At 39.3% G+C, this 22,020-nt stretch overlaps 1 protein-coding gene across 10 annotated transcripts in view; it reads left to right on the forward strand.

The window, feature by feature from the left end:
- Positions 1 to 22,020, forward strand: part of adgrb3 (adhesion G protein-coupled receptor B3) — a 355,792-nt gene that overhangs the window by 311,056 nt on the left and 22,716 nt on the right. For all 10 annotated transcript variants that reach the window (XM_061958821.1, XM_061958809.1, XM_061958771.1 and 7 more), the window contains 4 exons: positions 7,665 to 7,791; positions 12,453 to 12,556; positions 12,656 to 12,758; positions 21,654 to 21,804. In XM_061958821.1, the coding sequence (XP_061814805.1) occupies positions 7,665 to 7,791; positions 12,453 to 12,556; positions 12,656 to 12,758; positions 21,654 to 21,804 (485 nt within the window). The remainder of the gene's footprint in view (positions 1 to 7,664; positions 7,792 to 12,452; positions 12,557 to 12,655; positions 12,759 to 21,653; positions 21,805 to 22,020) is intronic.

Genomic DNA, 22,020 nt, shown 5'->3' on the forward strand with positions numbered 1-22,020 from the left:
GTTCTAATGTCCTTTGTATTTGTGTGGGATGTGTAATTATCCTGGACTCTGAATTCCCGGCCGTGCAATCATTTTACCTTCGGGTACAAATAAAGAAACCTGACCACAAAGATGTGTGAAGTAATTCTTATAGTCAACCAGTGATGATGTCACTGACGACAGAGCTGGGGAACAATGACTTCAAGGGTGAGGAGTCAAGAGCAGGCTAACATAGGCACCTTTTGTTGTGAAGACACGTTACGGACAAAGGTAGACTCACGCAGTGTATTAATAACATGACAAGACTGAGTCTCTTTTTCTTTTTTTTTTCAGTAGTATTTGTAGAATGTGCCGCGGGCCGTTAAACAAATTATCTGCGGGCCGCAAATGGCCCCCAGGGCCACACTTCGGACGCCACTGGTCTATCCTATCATAACAACAACATGACTGCAAATTGCTTGTTGCTTCTCTTGGACTGCTTCTTTTGCATGAGTGACAATTTTTTCTGACTGATGAGTAATTTTTAATTGGTAATTTTGTAAAATACTGAACATGTATGTTCTGTTAAACCACAAATGCAGGGTGTCAAAACCGTTTTTAATTGAGGGCCACATCGCAGTTATGGCTGTGCTTGTAACCACGAATAAAATATTAATTTGTCTATGCATTTAATAATCTTATATACATTTTAATGTAAACTGTAAAAACATTGTGTAGATTTTATAGGAAAAAAAAATCTGTAGATTTTAAAGTAAATAAAACTAGCAACTCAGTCACCAGAATTTTACTGTAAAATATATAGCAGGGGTCACCAACCTTTTTGAAACCAAGAGCTACTTCTTGGGTACTGATTAATGCGAAGGGCTACCAGTTTGACACGTAGACACAAAAAAAATGAAAATTAAATTTTGAAACATAGTTTATCTTCAATTTCAACTCTTTAAAATTCAAAATTCAACCGAAAAAAAGAAGAGAAAAACTAGCTAATTCGAATCTTTTTGAAAAAAGAAAAAAAATAATTTATGGCACATCATTAGTAATTTTTCCTGATTAAGATTAATTTTAGAATTTTGATGACATGTTTTAAATAGGTTAAAATCCAATCTGCACTTTGTTAGAATATATAACAAATTGGACCGAGCTATATTTCTAACAAAGACAAATCATTATTTCTTCTAGATTTTCCAGAACAAAAATTTTAAAAGAAATTCAAAAGACTTTGAAATAAGATTTAAATTTGATTCTACAGATTTTCTAGATTTGACAGAATAATGTTTTTGAATTTTAATCATAATAAGTTTGAAGAAATATTTCACAAATATTCTTCGTCGAAAAAACAGAAGCTAAAATGAAGAATTAAATTAAAAAATGTATTTATTATTCTTTACAATAAAAAGAATACATTTACTTGAACATTGATTTAAATTGTCAGGAAAGAAGAAGAAGGAATTTAAAAGGTAAAAAGGTTAATGTGTTTAAAAATCCTAAAATCATTTTTAAGGTTGTATTTTTTCTCTAAAATTGTCTTTCTGAAAGTTATAAGAAGCAAAGTAAAAAAATAAATGAATGTATTTAAACAAGTGAAGACCAAGTCTTTGAAATATTTTCTTGGATTTTCAAATTCTATTTGAGTTTTGTCTCTCTTAGAATGAAAAATGTCGCGCAAAGCGAGACCAGCTTGCTAGTAATTAAATAAAATTTAAAAAATAGAGGCAGCTCACTGGTAAGTGCTGCTATTTGAGCTATTTTTAGAACAGGCCAGCGGGCGACTCATCTGGTTCTTACGGGCGACCTGGTGCCCGCGGGCACCGCGTTGGTGACCCCTGATATATAGTGTTTTCTTACAACATATTACGACAGTGTATGTAGTTGTAATAGAAAAGCATGACATGCTGCATGTATCATGATCAATATTATAGTGACTCACTCGATAGACAGTTGTCTGTTTGGTCCAGCTGGCTGGGGCAGTTTATTCAAGTTGACTTTGGGTAAGCGCGCCATATATGTCTGCATCGCTTGGCTACAAGTTCCACATTTATACCGGCAAGTCTCGCCGACCTCACTCTCTCGGCTTCTGTTTGCTCCAACGTTTCACCCTTCCTTCGTGCTCGCTTTTATAACTAACAGTTTATCCTCTGTATATTCAACTTCAAAAATATAAGGTTGTGCATCCTCGTTTGTCCAAAAATAGTCGTCTTTGTCGTCTGCCATGATTACAACAAACTCGCGTTTGCTTCCTGAAGTAGGAACACACATTTGTTGCCAGAAGTCGGAAGTGCGTTGCTATGGAAACGGAAATAAGAGCGCTGAGGAAAGAAGTTCCGGTAATGCATACATAGTACATATTGTTATGAGTGTGTCTGTTACTACGTCATATACCTGTATATGCAGTGTGTATATAAAAGGTTGATGGAGGATTTTTGAAGTTGTTTTAGAGGGCTTTGAAGGCTACAACGGTGACCCACATTAGCTGCATTTTGCAAGCGTTTTAGCATCTTTAGGATCCAAAAAAAAAAAGTCATGTGTTCTTGTCTCTCATCATGATTGTGAACGATAAGCAAAATTCCCAAAAAAGTGTAGTTCCCCTATAAGTGTCCCAAAATAAAAACTAATTGTGAAAGACCGGAAAAGTGCCCGGGAAGCTGCTTTGTCCAGACATAACTGGGCCGTTTAAATTAATGTGGCGGGCCACCTCTGGCCCCCGGGCCTTAAAATTGACACCTGTGCACTAATGTTAACATAAGATAGACTGGGGGTCAGCAACCCGCGGCTCTTTAGTGCCCCCCTAGTGGCTCCCAGAAGCATTTTTAAAAAAGGATTGAAAATGGAACAAGATGCGTGAATTTTTGTTTTTGTTTTAGTATGTTTTTTGTTTGAGGACAAACATGTCACAAACCTTCCCATATGTTAGAAAGCCCACTGTTTAATATGTTTGTGTGTATGCTTCACTGATGAGAGTATTTGGTGAACATCCTTTTGTCCTACTAGTTTCGGCGGTTCTTGAACTCACCATAGTGTGGACTGTGAGGCAACAGTTTGTTTACATGTAAAATCTTCCACTCCTTCTTTGTCTCATTTTGTCCACCTAACGTTTTCTGCTGTGCGTGAATGCACACTTTGTTGATGTTATTGACTTGTTGGAGTGCTAATCGGGCATATTTGGTCAGTGCATGACTGCAAGCTAATCCATGCTAACATGCTATTTAGGCTAGCTGTATGTACATATTACATCATTATGCCTAGTTTGTAGATATATTTGAGCTCATTTAATATCCTTTACTTTTATCATTTTTGTATTTAATTTATATGTGCATGTCTTATGACACATTATCTGTATGTAATATTGGCTGCATTTCTTATAGTTATTTGTCTGCCATGTTGTTACAGACCACAGTAAACCTTACCCAGCTTGCAAAGATTGTAATATATCTATTAGAAGAAGACAGCCTGCCGTGTCGTTTAACTTGAACATACACATCTATACCTTTGGCCATTAAACGCCAGTCATTTCTAGGAGTTATCTCACCTTCTGAATAGCCTCTGATTTACTAATGGTTTTTAATGTTGTAAAAATTTGTAGAGTAAATATTACATTTCAACATTTCTGTCATGCAGATTTGCTTCAGCCTGCTACACATAGTCATTTTGATAGTAGGCTATTATAGCTAATATAGACACTTAGATTATGTGTTGCCTTCATTATAACACTTACAGTCATGGTCAAAAGTTTACATACACTTGTAAGGAACATATTGTCATGGCTGTCTTAAGTTTCCAGTAATTTCTACAACTCTTTTTTTTGTGATAGAGTGATTGTAGCACATACTTGTTGGTCACAAAAAACATTCATGAAGTTTGGTTCTTTTATGAATTTATTATGGGTCTACTGAAAATGTGACCAAATCTGCTGGGTCAAAAGTATACATACAGCAATGTTATTATTTGGTTACATGTCCTTTGGCAAGTTTCACTGCAATAAGGCACTTTTGGTAGCCATCCACAAGCTTCTGGTTGAATTTTTGACCACTCCTCTTGACAAAATTGGTGCAGTTCAGCTAAATGTGTTGGTTTTCTGTCATGGACTTGTTTCTTCAGCATTGTCCACACGTTTAAGTCAGGACTTTGGGAAGGAATCACTTCATATTCTTTACTGTTCGCTAGTGTAACCATATCTGAGTTATTGTGTAGAAATATGGGGAAACAACTACAAGTGTGCCCTTCATTCACTAACTGTGTTACAAAAAAGATCAATTAGAATAATACATAATGTTGGACATAGAGAACATAGCCTTTATTTATTAAATCACAATTATTGAAATTCAACGATTTGGTGCATTTGCAAACAGCTAAAATTAAGTACAAAGCAAACTATAACCTGCTACTCAAGAATGTACAACAGTTATTCTCAACAAAAGAGGAGAAATATAACCTTAGAGGAAAATCTAATTTAAAACGTGTGTATGCTCGTACAACACTTAAAAACCTTTAGTATATCAGTATGTGGAATGAAATTATGGAATGGATTAAGCAAAGAAATCAAACAATGTACGTACTCATCTCACCATATGAAATATAACTTACTTCACCAATTATTATTTATTTATTGTTATTGTTATTACTTATGGAGTATATTGTCAATAAATTGAGAACAGGAAGTGAACAAAAGTTTTAGCAACTGCTATGTAAAGGAAAAGGGGTAGGATTAAATAAACTCTGCTTCTTCCTACTTCTTTTCGAACATGTTGAATAGAGCAGTGTTTTTCAACCACTGTGCCGCGGCACACTAGTGTACCGTGAGATACAGTCTGGTGTGCCATGGGAGATTATGTAATTTCACCTATTTGGGTTAAAAATATTTTTTGCAAACCAGTAATTATAGTCTGCAAATTATGTGTTTTTGTTGAGTGCCGGTGCTGTGTAGAGTAACTGTGTACCGTATTTTCCGCACTATAAGGCGCACCTTCAATTAATGGCATATTTCAAAACTTTGTTCATATATAAGGCGCACCGGATTATAAGGCGCACCTATGCATCCATTAGATGGAGCTGTGCTAAAGGGAATGTCAACAAAACAGTCAGATAGGTCAGTCAAACTTTATTAATAGATTATAAACCAGCGTTCTGACAACTCTGTTCACTCCCAAAATGAATAAACAGCTGTTTTATTATTTCCCCCGAGGTAAAGTCAGTGACGTGGTGTTTTGTTTATCTTTTAACAACAGCAAGGTATAACAGTAGTGCAACATTTATATCACATAGTGGAGGGGAACTTTTCCCTGATTCAATAAACACGTAAAAAACAGTGATACTGTTACGGTAAATCAAACGTTAGTGCAATCACAATATAGTAACACTCGAAATAGTGCAGAGCAATAACAATATCAATAACTCAACGTTGCTCAAACGTTAATGTCACACAACACAACACACAAAATAAACATGTAAAGCTCACTTTATGAAGTTATTCCTCATCCACGAATCCCTCAAATTCTTCTTCTTCAGTGTCCGAATTAAACAGTTGGGCGGATACGGCATCCCCGGCTCCGTCTCGTCGAAGTCGTCATTAATGGAGTCAGTGTCGCTGCTGCTCTATTCCCGTCTTCTACTGCGTGACTGATCGTCTTAAGTTTAAACTGCGTCGTAAGCGTGTCTCTTAATAGGAGCCATTTTTGGGGTCTTTACATAAACAAACAAATGGAAATCAAAACGGCACGCCTCGCGCAGTCATATATCCCAGCATGCACCGCGCTTCTTCTTCTTCTACGGGGGCGGCTGCTTACCGTAGAAGAAGAAGCACTTCTTCTACGTGGGAAAAGCACTTCTTCTACGTGGGAAAAATAAGTTGGCGGCTGCTTACCGTAGTTGCGAGACCTATACTTTATGAAAATGAAGTTTAGGTTTGTTGTGGCTCAATATTGGTCCATATATAAGGCGCACCGGATTATAAGGCGCACTGTCAGCTATTGACAAAATTGGAAGTTTTTAGGTGCATCTTATAGTGCGGGAAATATGGTAATCCTCTTCCATATCAGTAGGTGGCAGCCGGTAGCTAATTACTTTGTAGATGTCAGAAAGAGCGTGAGGTAGCGTGCAGGTAAAAATGTGTCTAATGCTTAAACCAAAAATAAACAAAAGGTGAGTGTCCCTAAGAAAAGCCATTGAAGCTTAGGGAAGGCTATGCAGAACGGAACTAAAACTGAACTGGCTACAAAGGAAAAAAAACAGAATGCTGGACGACAGCAAAGACTTACTGCGGAGCAAAGACAGCGTCCACGATGTACATCCGAACATGACATGACAATCAACAATGTCCACACAAAGAAGGATAAAAACAACTGAAATATCCTTGATTGCTAAAACAAAGTAGTTGCGGGAAATATCGCTCAAAAGAAGACATGAAACTGCTACAGGAAAATACCAAAAAAAGCCAGCAAAATAGGAGCGCAAGACAAGAACTAAAACACTACACAAAGGAAAACAGCAATAAACTCCAAATAAGTCACACCGTGACGTGACAGGTCGTGACAGTACACCTACTTTGAGACAAGAGCTATAGTGATGCATGGTTGGTTATGGTTTAAAGTCATATCCAACAATTGCGACAACGACTTTTTACTGTCAACTGAGTTTCGTTTTTTAATGATTTCTGCTGGTGGTGTGCCTCCGGATTTTTTCAACGCAAAAAATGTGCTTTGGCTCAAAAAAGGTTGAAAAACACTGGAATAGAGAAACTGCAAATTGTGATGTTCGAAATAAACTCAAACTCAAACAACATTTCCTACTTTTGACACTGTTACTGTAGTGTCCACTTTCCAAAAGTGGGCTTTTAATGGAGCAGCACTTTTGTTATGTAAAGATGTTTTGGCGTGAGGACGAGATCTCGCGAGACAACAGGTGTTGAATAAATCTGCAGTCACACTTTTTTTGTTGTTGTTTGCTGTTATATATTCTTCGCGCCAATTATTAACACAAAGAGGACAATATCTAAATACAACGAAAGGCACATAGGAGAAAAGCTGCTCCTTTTCCTTTCACCTACTACAGCGGTGTTGTGAGGTGGAGAGCGGCAGCAACCATTCACTGCTCCGGCGGGGTGGTCTCACTATCTCGGGGGTGCTAATAAAAGTCGCTTCCGACCGGGGGGGCGACCGCCATTAAGCCGTATCGTGACTTTGAGGAACCGTCCCGCAGCGTTATTTATACCCGTGTTGGAATGACACCTCCGTCCGAGTCAAAACATCCGGCGACAGCGCGCACCGCTGCTCTCATTGGGCTAGCCTCCCCTCTCCCTCACGCCGGCTGAGAGCCGCGCAGCATCAGTCTTGATTGCTGCGAGAAAAAAAAATCCTTTTGCCAGGAAGCCAAGCAAAGGCTGCTAATTAAAGCAGTGCGGGGAAGGGAAAAGGGGGGTTGGAGAAAGGACGGAATAACAGGTGCGCCGAGGAGCGAAGGATGGAATATTTTATAAAGGAAATAACGCAGGTAAATATTATTGTTTTTTTTTTGCCTGTGTGTGTGAATCAGAACCATGTTGGATCGCGCCTTCGCGTCTTCTTCTTGGCGCCATACGAGACCGCGGCGCCTTCTTTTTTTTAATATTATTTATCACTCGATTCCTTATGAGTGATTGACTGACTTTGTGGATGCGGGAGCGTCTTTAAATCGTCCCTTCTTTGTGCTCGCAGGAACGATTCTTGGGGAGCCTGGTCCACCAAGGCGTGTAGAACGGTGCTGACAGATGCCTCGCATACAAAATGCTTATGTGATCGTGTGTCTACCTTCGCCATTTTGGCTCAGCAACCCAGAGATATGGTAAGTAAAACCGGATGGGAGAGAAAAAAAAAGGTGCGTTAATCCAGTTAATTCCACACTGAGTAGTGTGTAGGCGTGCTTGTGTATGTTTGTGTTGTGTGGGGGGGTCTTATATTGTGTACAACTTTTATGGGCTAACTCATCCAACACACCTTCCCCTAACACCTGAGGGCTAAAAGTTACTTTCTCATCTCCTTTTTTAATGTGTGGGAACGGATGGGAGAAAATCAGCAGCTTGTGTAATTGAAGTAATCAACAGTGGGAACATGGAGTGCTTACAGTGCAGTACAGTGTGGCCTTCATCATTCACAGCAGATGGTTAGCACGTTACTGCTAGGCCCCAATCACTAGAAATGCATATTATTAATCATTGTAATAGTAAAGGCACATATTTGCACATATCCTGACTGTTGTCTTTGGATACTGCAGTGCATGTAACATGTTAGCCTCCTGCTAGTCACACTGTTACCTGGTCACACCTACTGGAACAACGCACCTCACATTCTGATTCTCACAACCACTATTATCTTCAGCTGTATAACCTATACCAGTGTTTTCCAACCACCATGCCGTGGGAGATTATCTAATTTCACCTATTTGGGTTGAAAATATTTTTTTGCAAACCAGTAATTATAGTCTGCAAATTATGTGTTGTTGTTGATAAAATTATAAATGGGTTATACTTGTATAGCGCTTTTCTACCTTCAAGGTACTCAAAGCGCTTTGACAGTATATCCTCATTCACCCATTCACACACACATTCACACACTGATGGCGGGAGCTGCCATGCAAGGCGCTAACCAGCAGCCATCAGGAGCAAGGGGTGAAGTGTCTTGCCCAAGGACACAACGGACATGACTAGGGTGGTAGAAGGTGTTGAGTGTCGGTGCTGTCGAGAGCTCGGTAGAGTAACCGTGTAATACTCTTCCATATCAGTAGGTGGCAGCCGGTAGCTAATTGCTTTGTAGATGTCGGAAACAGCGGGAGGCAGCGTGCAGGTAAAATGGTGTCTAATGCTTAAACCAAAAATAAACAAAAGGTGAGTGCCCCTAAGAAGAGGCATTGAAGCTTCGGGAAGGCTATGCAGAACGAAACTAAAACTGAACTGGCTACAAAGTAAACAACAACAGAATGCTGGACGACAGCAAAGACTTACTGCGGAGCAAAGACTTACTGCGGAGCAAAGACGGCATCCACAATGTACATCCGAACATGACATGACAATCAACAATGTCCCCACAAAGAAGGATAAAAACTACTGAAATATCCTTGAATGCTAAAACAGAGTAGATGCGGGAAATATCGCTCAAAAGAAGACATGAAACTGCTACAGGAAAATACCCCCCCAAAAAAAGAAATAGGAGCGCAAGACAAGAACTAAAACACTACACACAGGAAAACAGCAACAAACTCAAAATAAGTCACGGCGTGATGTGACAGGTGGTGACAGTACACCTATTTTGAGACAAGAGCTATATTGATGCATGGTTGGTTATGGTTTGAAGTCGTATCCAACAATTGCGACAACGACTTTTTACTGTCAACTGAATTTTTTTTTTTAATGATTTCCGCTTGTGGTGTGCCTCCGGATTTATTAAACGCAAAAATGTGCCTTGACTCAAAAAAGATTGAAAAACACTGACTTATACAATAGGCCTGGGCAAAATGGCAGAAAACTGTATCACGATATACGTTTTTTTTTTTTATATTGGTTAATATCGATATTTACTCATAGTTTTTTATGACCGGTATAGAAAATATGGATAAACAAATGAACTAAATGTTAAAAGGGAACTGCACTTTTGCGATGGATGTTATTTTAATTTATTTTTTTGTTTAGTTAATTTAGTTAATTTTTTCTTCAGTCAGTGGTCAACAAAATAAACAAACAGTTTTGCATTCATAAATTGACCATTTTACAGACAGAAAGGGTTTAGGCTGAAGTTGAGCACTTATTTCGCCTACCCAATAATATACTATATACAAACACTTATAATTCCATTATTATTTATAGCCCACATTTAGTTTTGTAACACACATTGATCAACTACTGGTGTTAATTCAAGAGCGAAATATTTTTCTAAGACATTGGTCTTAAAGTTTTTTTTAAATGTGTGAATGGAACTGGAACACTTTAAGGCATCATCCAAGCTGTTCCACAGATGAACCCCCCTGACAGAAACACGTCTTTTTTTAAAGTAGTTCTTATATTTGCTTTCTGAAAGACAGCTGTTTTTTTGCATTCTAAATATTAAATAAATGCGATCAAAAGTCCGCTTACAATGTCGCCGTGCAATTCCGCCTTTAAAGCCCTTAAAATCATCCAAACACCTCCATTGAGGTTTTATATACATGATGTAAATATATAAGTGATGTAGTAACAGGCACATTTATAATAACATTTAATATTTACATATTTTTCATCGCTGATTATTAATCACTGCAGCCTTTGTGAGAGCCAACAAACATAATAAAACGTCACTTACTGTGCAATGTCTGCTGTAATTAGGATGCTGACTGCTGGGATGTTCATATATTCCCATTTAGGTGAAGAATGACTCATAATCCTCACAAAGAAACGGGGTAGAGGCCGGGGGGAACACACATCTTTTCGTGTTGTCCTTGCCAGTTTCGGGTCCTAAATGGCTATCAAAGTGTACCAACTTGTTGGAATACCTACTCACATGTCTCATGTTCAGGTGAAATGCATGATTTATGATCTAGAATAAACTTACAGGAAGTGAGGAAGCAGCAGACCCCTCGATGATGTAAACATAGGGAGACACGGAAGTGATCACGGCGGCGCTATAAATAGTTTGTCTGCGTTAGCACTTATAATAACAATATTACTAACACTTGGTTAATATTCAAGTCACAAAATGTGACTGGAGTATTGTTAGCGGGTTTTGAATGGTTATTTATTGGATTTATGGGCGAAATAGAAGAGCTTCCATTGGGTCTGCTGTAAGCGGACTTTTATTTACAAGTTAGAATGCATTAAAAAAAAAGTATATCCGTTGTCACGTATTTCATAATGATTGTGAACGATAGGCAAAATTCTAAAAAAAAAAGGAATTAATGAATTCATGTGAAAATGTAAACATGGAGAAACATGAGAAAAACTATTTTCAGCAGGTTTACTCGATGCAGAGAATCAGCAGCTAGATAGATAGATAGATACCGAATTGATCTTCCATAAAACACATTAATTCATACCAACAACAATAAATACATAATTCTCAAAGTACACACAATGGCATTAAAGTGTACATGTATAGCTCAGACAGATTTGTTGTACAGTCTTATGGCCGAAGGAAAAGAAGATCTCTTAAACTTTCCGTTTTGCAATGTAATGAGAGGAGCCTGTTGCTACGGTTACTCCTTTGAGCGGCCATAGTGTCATGCAAAAGATGTCTGCGGTTACTCAGGATGCCCTGCATTAGACCCCTCTTCCTTCTCTCTAACACAGCTACCACAGAGTCCACACATTTTTTTTCCCATCACAGAAACACATTTCCTGCTTAGCCTGTCAAGTCGGTTACTCTCACTCGAGGTCATGCTACCGCCCACCAAAGAAAATGACACTAGCTACTACAGACTGATAAAATATCTGTAACATCAGATTGCTCACATTAAATAAGTGGACTTCTAAGTTATCTCCTTCCAACTGCTTCTCTGTCAAACACACCATCAGCAGCTTTTCCCTATTTTTAATGGATAATTGTTTCGATACGATTTTAATATACTTGACTGCCATTAGACTCATTCTACTTCGGTATGATGCAGACTAGCAGTGATATGATCAAATTGCTTCGAAAAGTTAGCGACCCGCTCTGTCATGTGTTTGATCATTCCTTTTTTTACTTCAATGAATATTGATTTCTTGATATACATTGGGGTGATGTAGCTTGGTTAGTAGAGCGGCCGTGCCGGAAACTTAAGGGTTCCAGGTTCAATCCCCGCTTCTGCCATCCTAGTCACTTTACCCACCTGCTCCCAGTGCCACTCACACTGGTTTAAATGTAGCTTAAAAATGTAGATAATGGGTTTCACTATGTAACGCGCTTTGAGTCTCCAGAGAAAAGCGCTATATAAATATAATTCACTTCACATTTCACATCATCTGCTTCTTCTTAGCCCTGTCCTTCACATCAGGCTTACTTGTTCCCATGATTGGAAAACAAAGTTATGTTGCTCTCTAGCTATTAGCTAATGTTAGCGAGTAAGACCAGAGGTTTTGGGCGGATCCTACAGGGTTCACTCTGACATTTGCTATGCCAACTAATGGTGAGGATTCTTGTTGCTCAAATTCTTGCTTGCAACCTAAAGCATAACAATTAGCCAAAAGACAGCTCTTAAATCAAAACACTTAAGCTCGGGTACTCTTAATTTGAATTACCACTGTATCGTATTACAAGATTTAGCAAAATTACATTTATTCAGTGAAATCATTACAGGTACAATAATTAGCCTCTTCTTTGGCCACAGCTTCACTTAACAGAGGAAAGTGTAGCGATGTAAACAAAACAGCCACCTTCAATGCTTCCAACATGCAAAGTTGCCCATTTTTCATCGGTTCCCTTCTGTCTGCATCAGTAGAGAGTTAATGTCCTGCATGCACCATATTTGAGCCCCTACTGAGTGCTGTGTCCCCTCCACAGACCATGGAGTACTCAGGGGTCCCATCTGTGACGCTGATAGTTGGCTGTGGTCTGTCGTGCCTCGCCTTGATCACGTTGGCCGTGATCTACGCCGTGCTGTGGAGGTAATGTTTTACATTGCCTGTTTTATTTGTCCAATTACTCCAAAGTTTCTTCCATCTGAAAGTGCACTCACACATTTTTTATGGGCCTTGTTTCCTTAGATATATTCGCTCTGAACGCTCCATCATTCTGCTCAACTTCTGTTTATCTATTATCTGCTCCAATATATTGATCCTTGTGGGCCAAACACAGACGCACAATGCGGTAAGTGTCATTTTATGCTTTACTTGGCATATCTCAAAGCATGTGGAGGCTTTTTTTGTTTTGTACTAGCCATCCTGAGATTAGATTTATTTTAACGTCCGTTAATCCTATTGAAGAAAAAATTAAATCCAATTTGTCCTGTAATTTATCAGGTGTTCTTTCAATTGTGTACAAAATAGGAGATTTAAGATTTTTAGTGCAATACTAGAAGCATTATTAATTCTGTCTCTGCTAGTTTGCGCTCTGAAAGAGAACAACTAGATGTCAGTTAAGGCACACATCCATGGTATTGCAACAAGAGTTCAGAACATTAAGATTGTCACTTGAATTTTATGTTGGGTTGATTTGTCTTTCAAAAATGTGTTCTCCTACCTGAAAGTTTATAGCATGGTAACATTAGTATGCATATACAGTATATGTACAAATTGGTAAGATGCTACAAAAGGTTGGGGTATTATTTCCAACATGCTTTAGAAGTTGCCTGTCTGTGACCTTGTAAAATACGTTTAATTGGACGTTTAATGTGTTTTATGGTTCCTTTTGTATGCCAGATGCTTTCTGTGTTTATGAGTGCAAACAAACAAGAATGCAACTACTTTACTGCATCCCCTTTCAGACAAATTACTAATTTTATTTTGGGTGTTGTGCAAAAAGCCTTTCGTGCGTCATCTAAATTGACAATTAAGTGTTTTTATTCAGCGTAATTTAAGGACAAGCTTGTAACTTTGCTCAAATGGCCCTTAGTTAGGTGTTGCATTGTCCCCTGAGAAACCATGTCGCATTAACACAATGGTGGCCGTCGTTAAGATATGAAAAAGATACAAAAGGACATATGGCTTTGAAATGACAGATTTTCTAGGGTTTAAATCATGGGTGTCAAACTCTGGCCCGCGGGCCAAATTTGGCCCGCCGTGTAATTTCACTTGGCCCTTGAGGCAATATCAAATTAACACTAGAGCTGGGCCGCCGATTATATTCAGCGGTGGTGCCGCGGAAACACCGCATTCACCGTTAATTCTCATACTTGCCAACCCTCCCGGGAGACTCTCAAATTTCAGTGCCCCTCCAAAAAATCGTCACGCCCGCTTTTCACCCAGTCCAGTGAATGCTGGCCCAGTCACATAATATGTGCGGCTTCAGCACGCACACACACACGTGAATGCAGCATACTTGGCCAACAGCGATGGAGGTTACACTGACGGTGCCCGTATAAATAACTTTAACACTGTTAGAAATAGGCGCCACACTGAATCCACACCAAACAAGAATGACAAACATATTTCGGGAGAACATCCGCACAGTAACACAACATAAACACAACAAAACAAATACCCAGAATCCCATGCAGCCCTAACTCTTCCGGGCTGCAATATACACCCCCGCTACCTCCAAACCCCGCCCCCCAACCCCGCCCGCCCCAATCGACGCACGGAGGGGGGGTCACATATTTTGTGATCGGGCTGGCACGTTGTTGGAATGGATGAAAAGCAGACGTGACGACAGCTCGTGGAGGACGATAAACGCAGTGCCTTTAAAGCACGCCCCCAAGACTGTGGTCCGGGTGGACTACGAGATATAATGACTGATGAACACCTTCGTTCGATAATGAGGGTTGCTTCAGCTCAAAGCCTGAGCCCTGACATTAATGAACTAGCATCCAAGAAAATATGGCAGGTATCTGACTTGGGCACATCAGATTAGATCAGTGTGTTGCAAACTGAGCAGTTTAAAGTCCTGAATGGTTGGTTTATTCATTGTTATTTTATTTTCAAATTTATTAGCCTGTGGAAAAAGTTAATGTTGATATTTACCTCAGAAGGCTGCAAATAGAAAAGAAGCATTACATTTTTATTTAAATTGTATTTGATATGCCATTGATATTTTTTAATTATTATTATTATTATTATTATTTGAAACTTGATTCAGTTATATAAGCCTTGCTTGTTCAATATTCAATGCAAAACGTGTTTGGGTCCCTATTAAAAGGTTAATTTGTTCAACCTTGGCCCGCGGCTTTGTTCACTTTTAAATTTTGGCCCACTCTGTTTTTGAGTTTGACACCCCTGGTTTAAATGAACAGTTCTTCAATAGTTTGTCACTGAGCTTTTTAGCATATGTCACACACACCAGGGAACATGATGTGCCACTCAAAAGACTAATGAAGCAGTTGAAAGAGGATCTTGTGACAGTGACAACCAACTTCAAAGTTGAGCTGGACTATCAGAGAAGTGTTTGTACTTGTGCTTTGTTTAAGTGAGTGGCTAGAGATGTTTTGCTTCATGCAGGGTGGAAGTTGCTGTCGAAGTCAGCAGGACTCAAAATGACAACCACTGCTCCTAATAAATATGCACCAGCTCTACAGCTTCTGTTAGTGGCTTGTAAAATGTAAAAGATTGTTTGGCAAACAGTTGTTGTGATTTACAATCTACCCACACAGATGCCCTCCTTAGTCATTTGGCAGCCCTACACACTGACATATTGTCAGGTTATGCAGATGTGATTATGTTGCAGCATTGAAGTTATACTTTTACTCTTTTTTGCTAGCAATACCCTGATTCTCCTTCCCCTTCCTTAACAATCCACATCTTTATTTTTGGGGGAACTCATTAAAATGTTGGGGTTACGTGTCCTTTATGTGAAGGTACATCTTATCAGGGAGCAGATGGCCTTGCTGGAGGTTTGAACCAGACACTGCTCATAAATCAAAAGCGCTCCCTCTTTATTAATGTAGTTATGCTCACTTAAATTACATTAGAGATAATAAATGAATGCAGGAAAAAGGAATGATCTAAAATGTGTTTTGCTATGACCTATGTCTGAAGGTAGAAGAGGATGCAATTTAAAAGCAAGGTAAAGAACAGTTTTAGCCTGATTTATATGTCAAAACCTAAATCAACACGTGGTGGTATCCTGGCTGATCCACATTCATCTGGTGCACTGTGGTGGCCAGGATGATAAATGAGCAGACTCAAGCCGTGGGGGATTTTAAAAACTGAGTTGATTTGAAGCCTTGTCTGATTCAATCAAGGCTCCAGGCATCTTGATTACAACCACAATTTATCAAAAAATATGCACAGTGAATGAACCCCTTTAATTGGGTACAGTATGTGCCTCATAAAAACTTCAGGTTTTTTAATCCACAGGCATGCTGAATAGGATTCTGCTTTGTTCAACATGGCTTCCTTTTGGAGAGATTTACGTCAATAGCGCTGACCAAATTATTTTTGATGGCGACCTCTAAATAAGCCTCGAAATAATTAGAGTAATTGCAGTAAAATGGCATTCTAAAAGTAATGTGGGAAGAAAAATGGGCTGTGACTGGAATACTTAGTGTGAGCGCAGGAAGGCAACGGCCATCAGAGGCAGGGTTATTGCACCCAAGTCCAGCACGGTACAAATGACCTATAATGACTAGTGGAGTACGTATATTACTGTAAGTGTAATTGCTGGCTGGCTTGGCTTGGTGTCTTACTCAAACTTTGAAACACAGGTCTGCTGAAAGTGTGACACTAAACGACACATTTGTCTGTGTACATGTGCAATGTATTCCTTGTAGTCAAAAACAGGAGGTTTCTTGCTATTGCAGGCTACTGCTGAAAATAATGACATTGATAATGCTTCTCCCGTGAAGTATACTGTATTGAAAGTGATCAGTGGAGACACATTACTCAAATTTACCATACTTTCAGGCATGTAATTTAAAGTGTCTTTAGTCATTTTTGCAGCAGAATATAGTCATTCTAAGAATTGTTGTTTCTACGCTGAACCTTGCAAACATGCACTGATTCTGATTTTTACTACACCATTCTTGTGTAAATGTGCCCTTAATTGCGTACCAAGAACCCCAAAAAGTTATTTTAGGCTCAATCTCGTTGGTGGGCGGGATTGTTCTTGTCAGTCTACATTCTTGATGTCAAAGAGAAAACATGAAGGGCAACAAATATATTCTTGCTTTTGTTTTTTCTTGTTGTAATAATATTTGAGAAATACTGCACGCGTTTGATCAGACCTCATGTTAGACTGGTAGGCCGGCGAAAGGAGAAAGCATAGCCCTAGTGTGGGTTTAATTGCCGTGCTTCAAGACACTGCTGCACTTGTTGTTGCTCTAACTTTGGAAAGGAGTGCATATACAGTAATTGGCTCCATTGTTTGTGGATTCAGAGTTGCATATCGTCTAATAGAAAATTCCTCTGTGAGCTGTGGAGGTGTCCTCCGGGGGCAGCAGTCAGTGAGACACCTTTGCCTGTCTGCGTTTTGCTTTGTCCTCTCTTGGTGTTCATCATGCTTTGTAGAAGACACACACGGGTGCTGTTGGGATTTTCAGATATTAAAGTGTCAGAGTTAGAAATGATGTAAAATTGTCAAACTGTAATGAGTAAAAATGTATTCAACAATAAGTGGGTGAAAGTCAAAAGGCCCCCTGTGTGCCAACCTTTTCTCTCCCTTTTAGGACCACATCAATAGAAACATATTGTGATCATGTTTTATTTAACATTATGACAGCCTCACTCAAAACAGTTGTATAGAATATAATATGATAGAAAATAAAGTCTTTATTGCCATTATACACAGTATAATGAGATTCGGAGAGCAGCTCCTTATGTGCACACATATATATAGCACAAGTAAAAGTATAAATACAAAGTATATAACAGTATAAAAGCAGAGACAGGTAACCAGAGAAGAGGGAGTTTGAGTCTCAAAGATCAGTGCAATTAAACAGTTTCCATTAGTGCAAATGTGCATTGAGTATAGTGACAGCTTTGGGGAAGAAGCTGTCCTTGTCCTGTTTTTTGTTTTTTTTAAGCTTGTATGAACCTGAAGCGCTTACCAGAGGGCAACAGGTTAAAAGGATGGGAGCCATGGTGGGTGGTGTCCTTTGAGATGTTTCTGGCCTTGCTGAGACAACATGAGTTGTATATGGCAGTCAAGGAGGGCAGAGGGCAGTTGATGATTTTTTTGTGCAGTTTTTGCCACCCTCTAAAGTCTCTTGCTGTCAGCCTCCGTGCAGCTGGAGTGTCACACCGTTACTGCGTAAGTCAGCAAGCTCTCAATTTTCGAACGGTAGAAGGTCACCAGCAGCTGGGTGTCTAGTCGTACCTTCATGAGCACCCTTAGGATGTGTAGCCGCCGCTGGGCCTTCTTGACTAACACTGTGGTATTGGTTGTTCAGCAGAGGTCTGCAGAGATATGGACACTGTTTGTCACCATTAATGTACATTGTATGCAGTTGGAATGTACTCCTTGAACTAACACATTTTAGAATCAGTAAATTCCAAGTGTGGGCAGCGCGGTCTACATGTTATGTAGACCACAAGGAAGTGTTTTAAATGCAAAAAAACAATCATAATATGACCCCTTTAAAAGGTCATGAACTGTTTTTTGATGCTTTTACCAAGAACAAATTTGATTTATAAATAAGAATATTTTGCAAAAATGTATATACCACAGTCAGGCCCGGAATCAATTACATGTAATAAACAAAGGATTACTGAACTGTAAATAATATTTATTGTTCTCTGCTCTTACTTAAATGAATACATTGTGTCCAGTTCTGATAAAATTGCTGCTACTGCGCCATTGTTAACTGTCAAAGACACACCCTTAGAGCCAGCCTCAATCTATTGAAGATACACTGTTTGGTCCAAGACTTTTCTGACTGGCTGCAATTTAATACGTTTTGAATTACATTAAATTTTACAGTAAGATAAATTAAGATGTAGTCGAGCAAAGCAAGCAGCCTTGCAAAATTGATGATAAATATGTTGTGTGGTGCTATAGCCCCTTCTGACAAAACAGTGCTTTTACCATCCATACACTGATGTAGGCATCATTTCTACCTCACATGTTTTCGAAATAACTTATTTTATTACACTGTAAGAACATGTCGGTAATATGTTGATTGTTGTTGTTTGCGGTGAAAGTCTAAAAAACGTTACTGTCAGTTGTGCATGTTCTCTTTGTTCTCCTGCAAGTGGCTCTACTCCTGTAATCTGTAAGTAGGGAAATAAGGAAACAATCCAGTGATTGGCAAATAAAACTGCTCAGTGCTCTGAGGGATTTAGTGTAACAGCTAAGTCAACATGACTTTAATCCAATTAGAGTCAATTTCTAATGCTTCAGGAGTATGATTTGCCTCACGAGTGTGTATGTACTATTGAAGTACCTTTTTTGTGTGCTCAATGTTGCCAATCCTTAATAATAATAATAATAATAATACCTGGAATTTATATAGCGCTTTTCTAAGTACCCAAAGTCGCTTTACATGTAGAACCCATCAATCATTCACACTTGGTGGTGGTAAGCTACTTTCATAGCCACAGCTGCCCTGGGGTAGACTGACGGAAGCGTGGCTGCAATTTGCGCCAACGGCCCCTCCGACCACCACCTATCATTCATCATTCAATTCACCGGTGTGAGTGGCACCGGGGGCAAAGGGTGAAGTGTCCCGCCCAAGGACACAACGGCAGCAATTTTTGGATGGTAAGAGGCGGGGAGCGAACCTGCAACCCTCAGGTTTCTGGCACGGTTGCTCTACCCACTACGCCATGCCGCCCCATGTAGCCTTAAGACTACACATTAGCTTTTCAGAATGTGTAAATTAAGTTTATTATCCTATATACTGCATTTAGGCATAAATAAGATTATTCAAATGGCCTAAATATGCTATTGTTTAACCATCTTGAACTGATCCCCACATCTCTCAACCCTATCTTAGTGTCTATCACTTCTGCAATGTTTTAATGTAGGCCTTGCTCACTTCCTTTGTTTCCATGGATACCAACACAGTGAGCTTCACATATCCCGACATTTGCTTTTCTAAAGGCCAGTGTGAACTCCCGGTTTCAACCTCGTTTTTTTTTGTATAACTGCCTACAGCCGCCCGGTGCTTTCATAACATGCTTTTCATAACATCCCTGTCTAACTTGCTCAATGTTGAGGTTCTATCTTCACACACTAATGAGGCTGAATGATATAGTCATCATCAGTAAACCAAGTATAATGCAGATGAGCATTAGGAGCATATAGTGCAATACGGTACACCCATTGCTCACGATGTTTTCATTTACCGTCCTCCTGATTTGTATGAGTCAATGGACATTCCATTAAGTACACTTGCTCTTTTAGTAGACACAACATATTGTTAATATTTCTGTTGATATAAAAAAAAAGTATAAAATAAGCCGCAGATATATATGTAGTAAATTGAGTTCTTTACACAGAAATATTTTGTAAATGTTTATTTATATACCTTAATCGTCTCCAAACGGTACCTGCAACACGGCAGTAAAATGGTTCATCAAACAAAACGGAAGTCATCGTCATGTGGAAGCTAGCTCTCCAATCAGCTAAACAGACTTAACTCCACAGTGACGTTTTTGTGAATTTACTGAGGAATTTGTGAAACTGAAACAATACAAAAATAATGCCATTGTAAGATACTAATACTAACACAGACATTCGTTAACGTGTTAGCATATTAGCTAATACTAATAACGCTAGCTTGACTACATTACGATGGCACGTACAAATATGCATGAAAACACTCCTACAGACATCACACATGGGACTGTTTAATAATTATCAATAGTTTTAGTAATATTGTGAAACTTACAAACGATACTTGGAGTGATGAATGAAGAATCCATAAGAGTAAAAACACCATGGATAATGGAATGGCACTTGTACTTCTGGTTCAAAGCACTAAACAGAAGGAAATATTAAGATTGTAGACATTCACCCCGCAGCACCTGCAGTGAGCAAACTAGCCTAAAAGATGGTGCCATAGCACAAACAATAATGTCGTTGCCTGTGTTTTATGAAAACTATTTGCATTTTAACCGTGAGCAAAGAAATATCCACAAATTAGCCACACCGTTTTATAAAATGCAGGGATTAAAGCATAGGTAAAAAGTATCTGCTTATAGTCCAGACATTACGGTAGTTAAAAAAAAAAAAAAATGTTATTGCGGTTGCATTGTACTGCACCATTAGGTTAACGGTGTAATGCAGGTGACTGTAAACGACAACTATAATAATAAACATATTCTCAAGATTTTGTATTGTTTTAGCATAACATCCTTTACAATGAAAGACTCTACTCTACCAAAAGTGTCTTGTCGTATTTCATTCCACATTTATGTGTCTAATGTCCCCTGTGGGTTTAAGCAAATACCTACCCTCTTGTTAGGTATGAGGTAATACGGATTATTCTCTCGTTTGAACCTTGTGAGCACAACAGGGGATGGATTTAGTGCGGTTCTCTCAACGGAGACTTACGGGGTGGAAGTCACAAAGTGTGGACGCCCTGGGATGGGATGGTATATGTCAGTGTTGACCCAAGACTCAACTACATTGCCTGAGACTCGGGACAAAAAGCGCGACGTCTCCTCACTCAGATGTGTTTGCCTTGACGAGACACTGAATGATACCTCTTTATTTCTAATCCTTTCCTAAACAATCCCCCTTCAGCATTGTTTTTCTGTGGAACAAAGAGGTAACAGCTAATGAAGCTGCAAAAGACCGTTTTATTATTGGGCTTAAATGCTATCTGCTGCCTCCAGCAGGCTTCCTTTATCATTTAGGAAATGTTTTGGTTTCTTTGGTTTTGTGCATCTGGTTACAGCAGTTGACCTTGGCTCACATGCCTGCAGGTGGGATCCAGGGCATACTAATGAGGGTCAATGCAGAGGAATGTGATGCTGTAGCATGCTGTGTCCACCAGCCCCTGCTCTGATCTTAAGGGGCAATGTAGCCTCTGATACTGCGCAGACAACTGATATTTGAGTGAAAATGCAGCACCTCTTGTTTTCAGGGAATATTTATATTTCAAACCGAGCCTACAGAACATTATTCATAAATTTACCACCTGCCTTTTCTGTCTTGTGTGATTAGGGTGTCTGCATTATGACTACAGCCCTTCTGCACTTCTTCTTCTTGGCATCGTTCTGCTGGGTTCTCACAGAGGCTTGGCAGTCGTACATGGCAGTGACAGGAAAGGTTCGAACTCGGCTCATCCGCAAGCGTTTTCTCTGTCTTGGTTGGGGTAAGTAAACAGCAGATTTTTTTAAACCTCTCCAACATACAATGCAATATTTTTTGTGATTTTATGTCTCTGACGAGGCCTGATTGTTACTCTTAACTACCTTGGGTATACGGCCAGCCTTGAACTATCTGGTGGGTGGGAGGGGCCAGGGTGTTGCAGCAGGTTGCAGTGCTGCTGCAGGCAAAGTGTATGAGTGCACTAGCGTTTATTACAAGT

Source organism: Nerophis lumbriciformis, linkage group LG02, assembly GCF_033978685.3.
Source record: "Nerophis lumbriciformis linkage group LG02, RoL_Nlum_v2.1, whole genome shotgun sequence".
In the NCBI taxonomy this organism is placed as follows: domain Eukaryota; kingdom Metazoa; phylum Chordata; class Actinopteri; order Syngnathiformes; family Syngnathidae; genus Nerophis; species Nerophis lumbriciformis.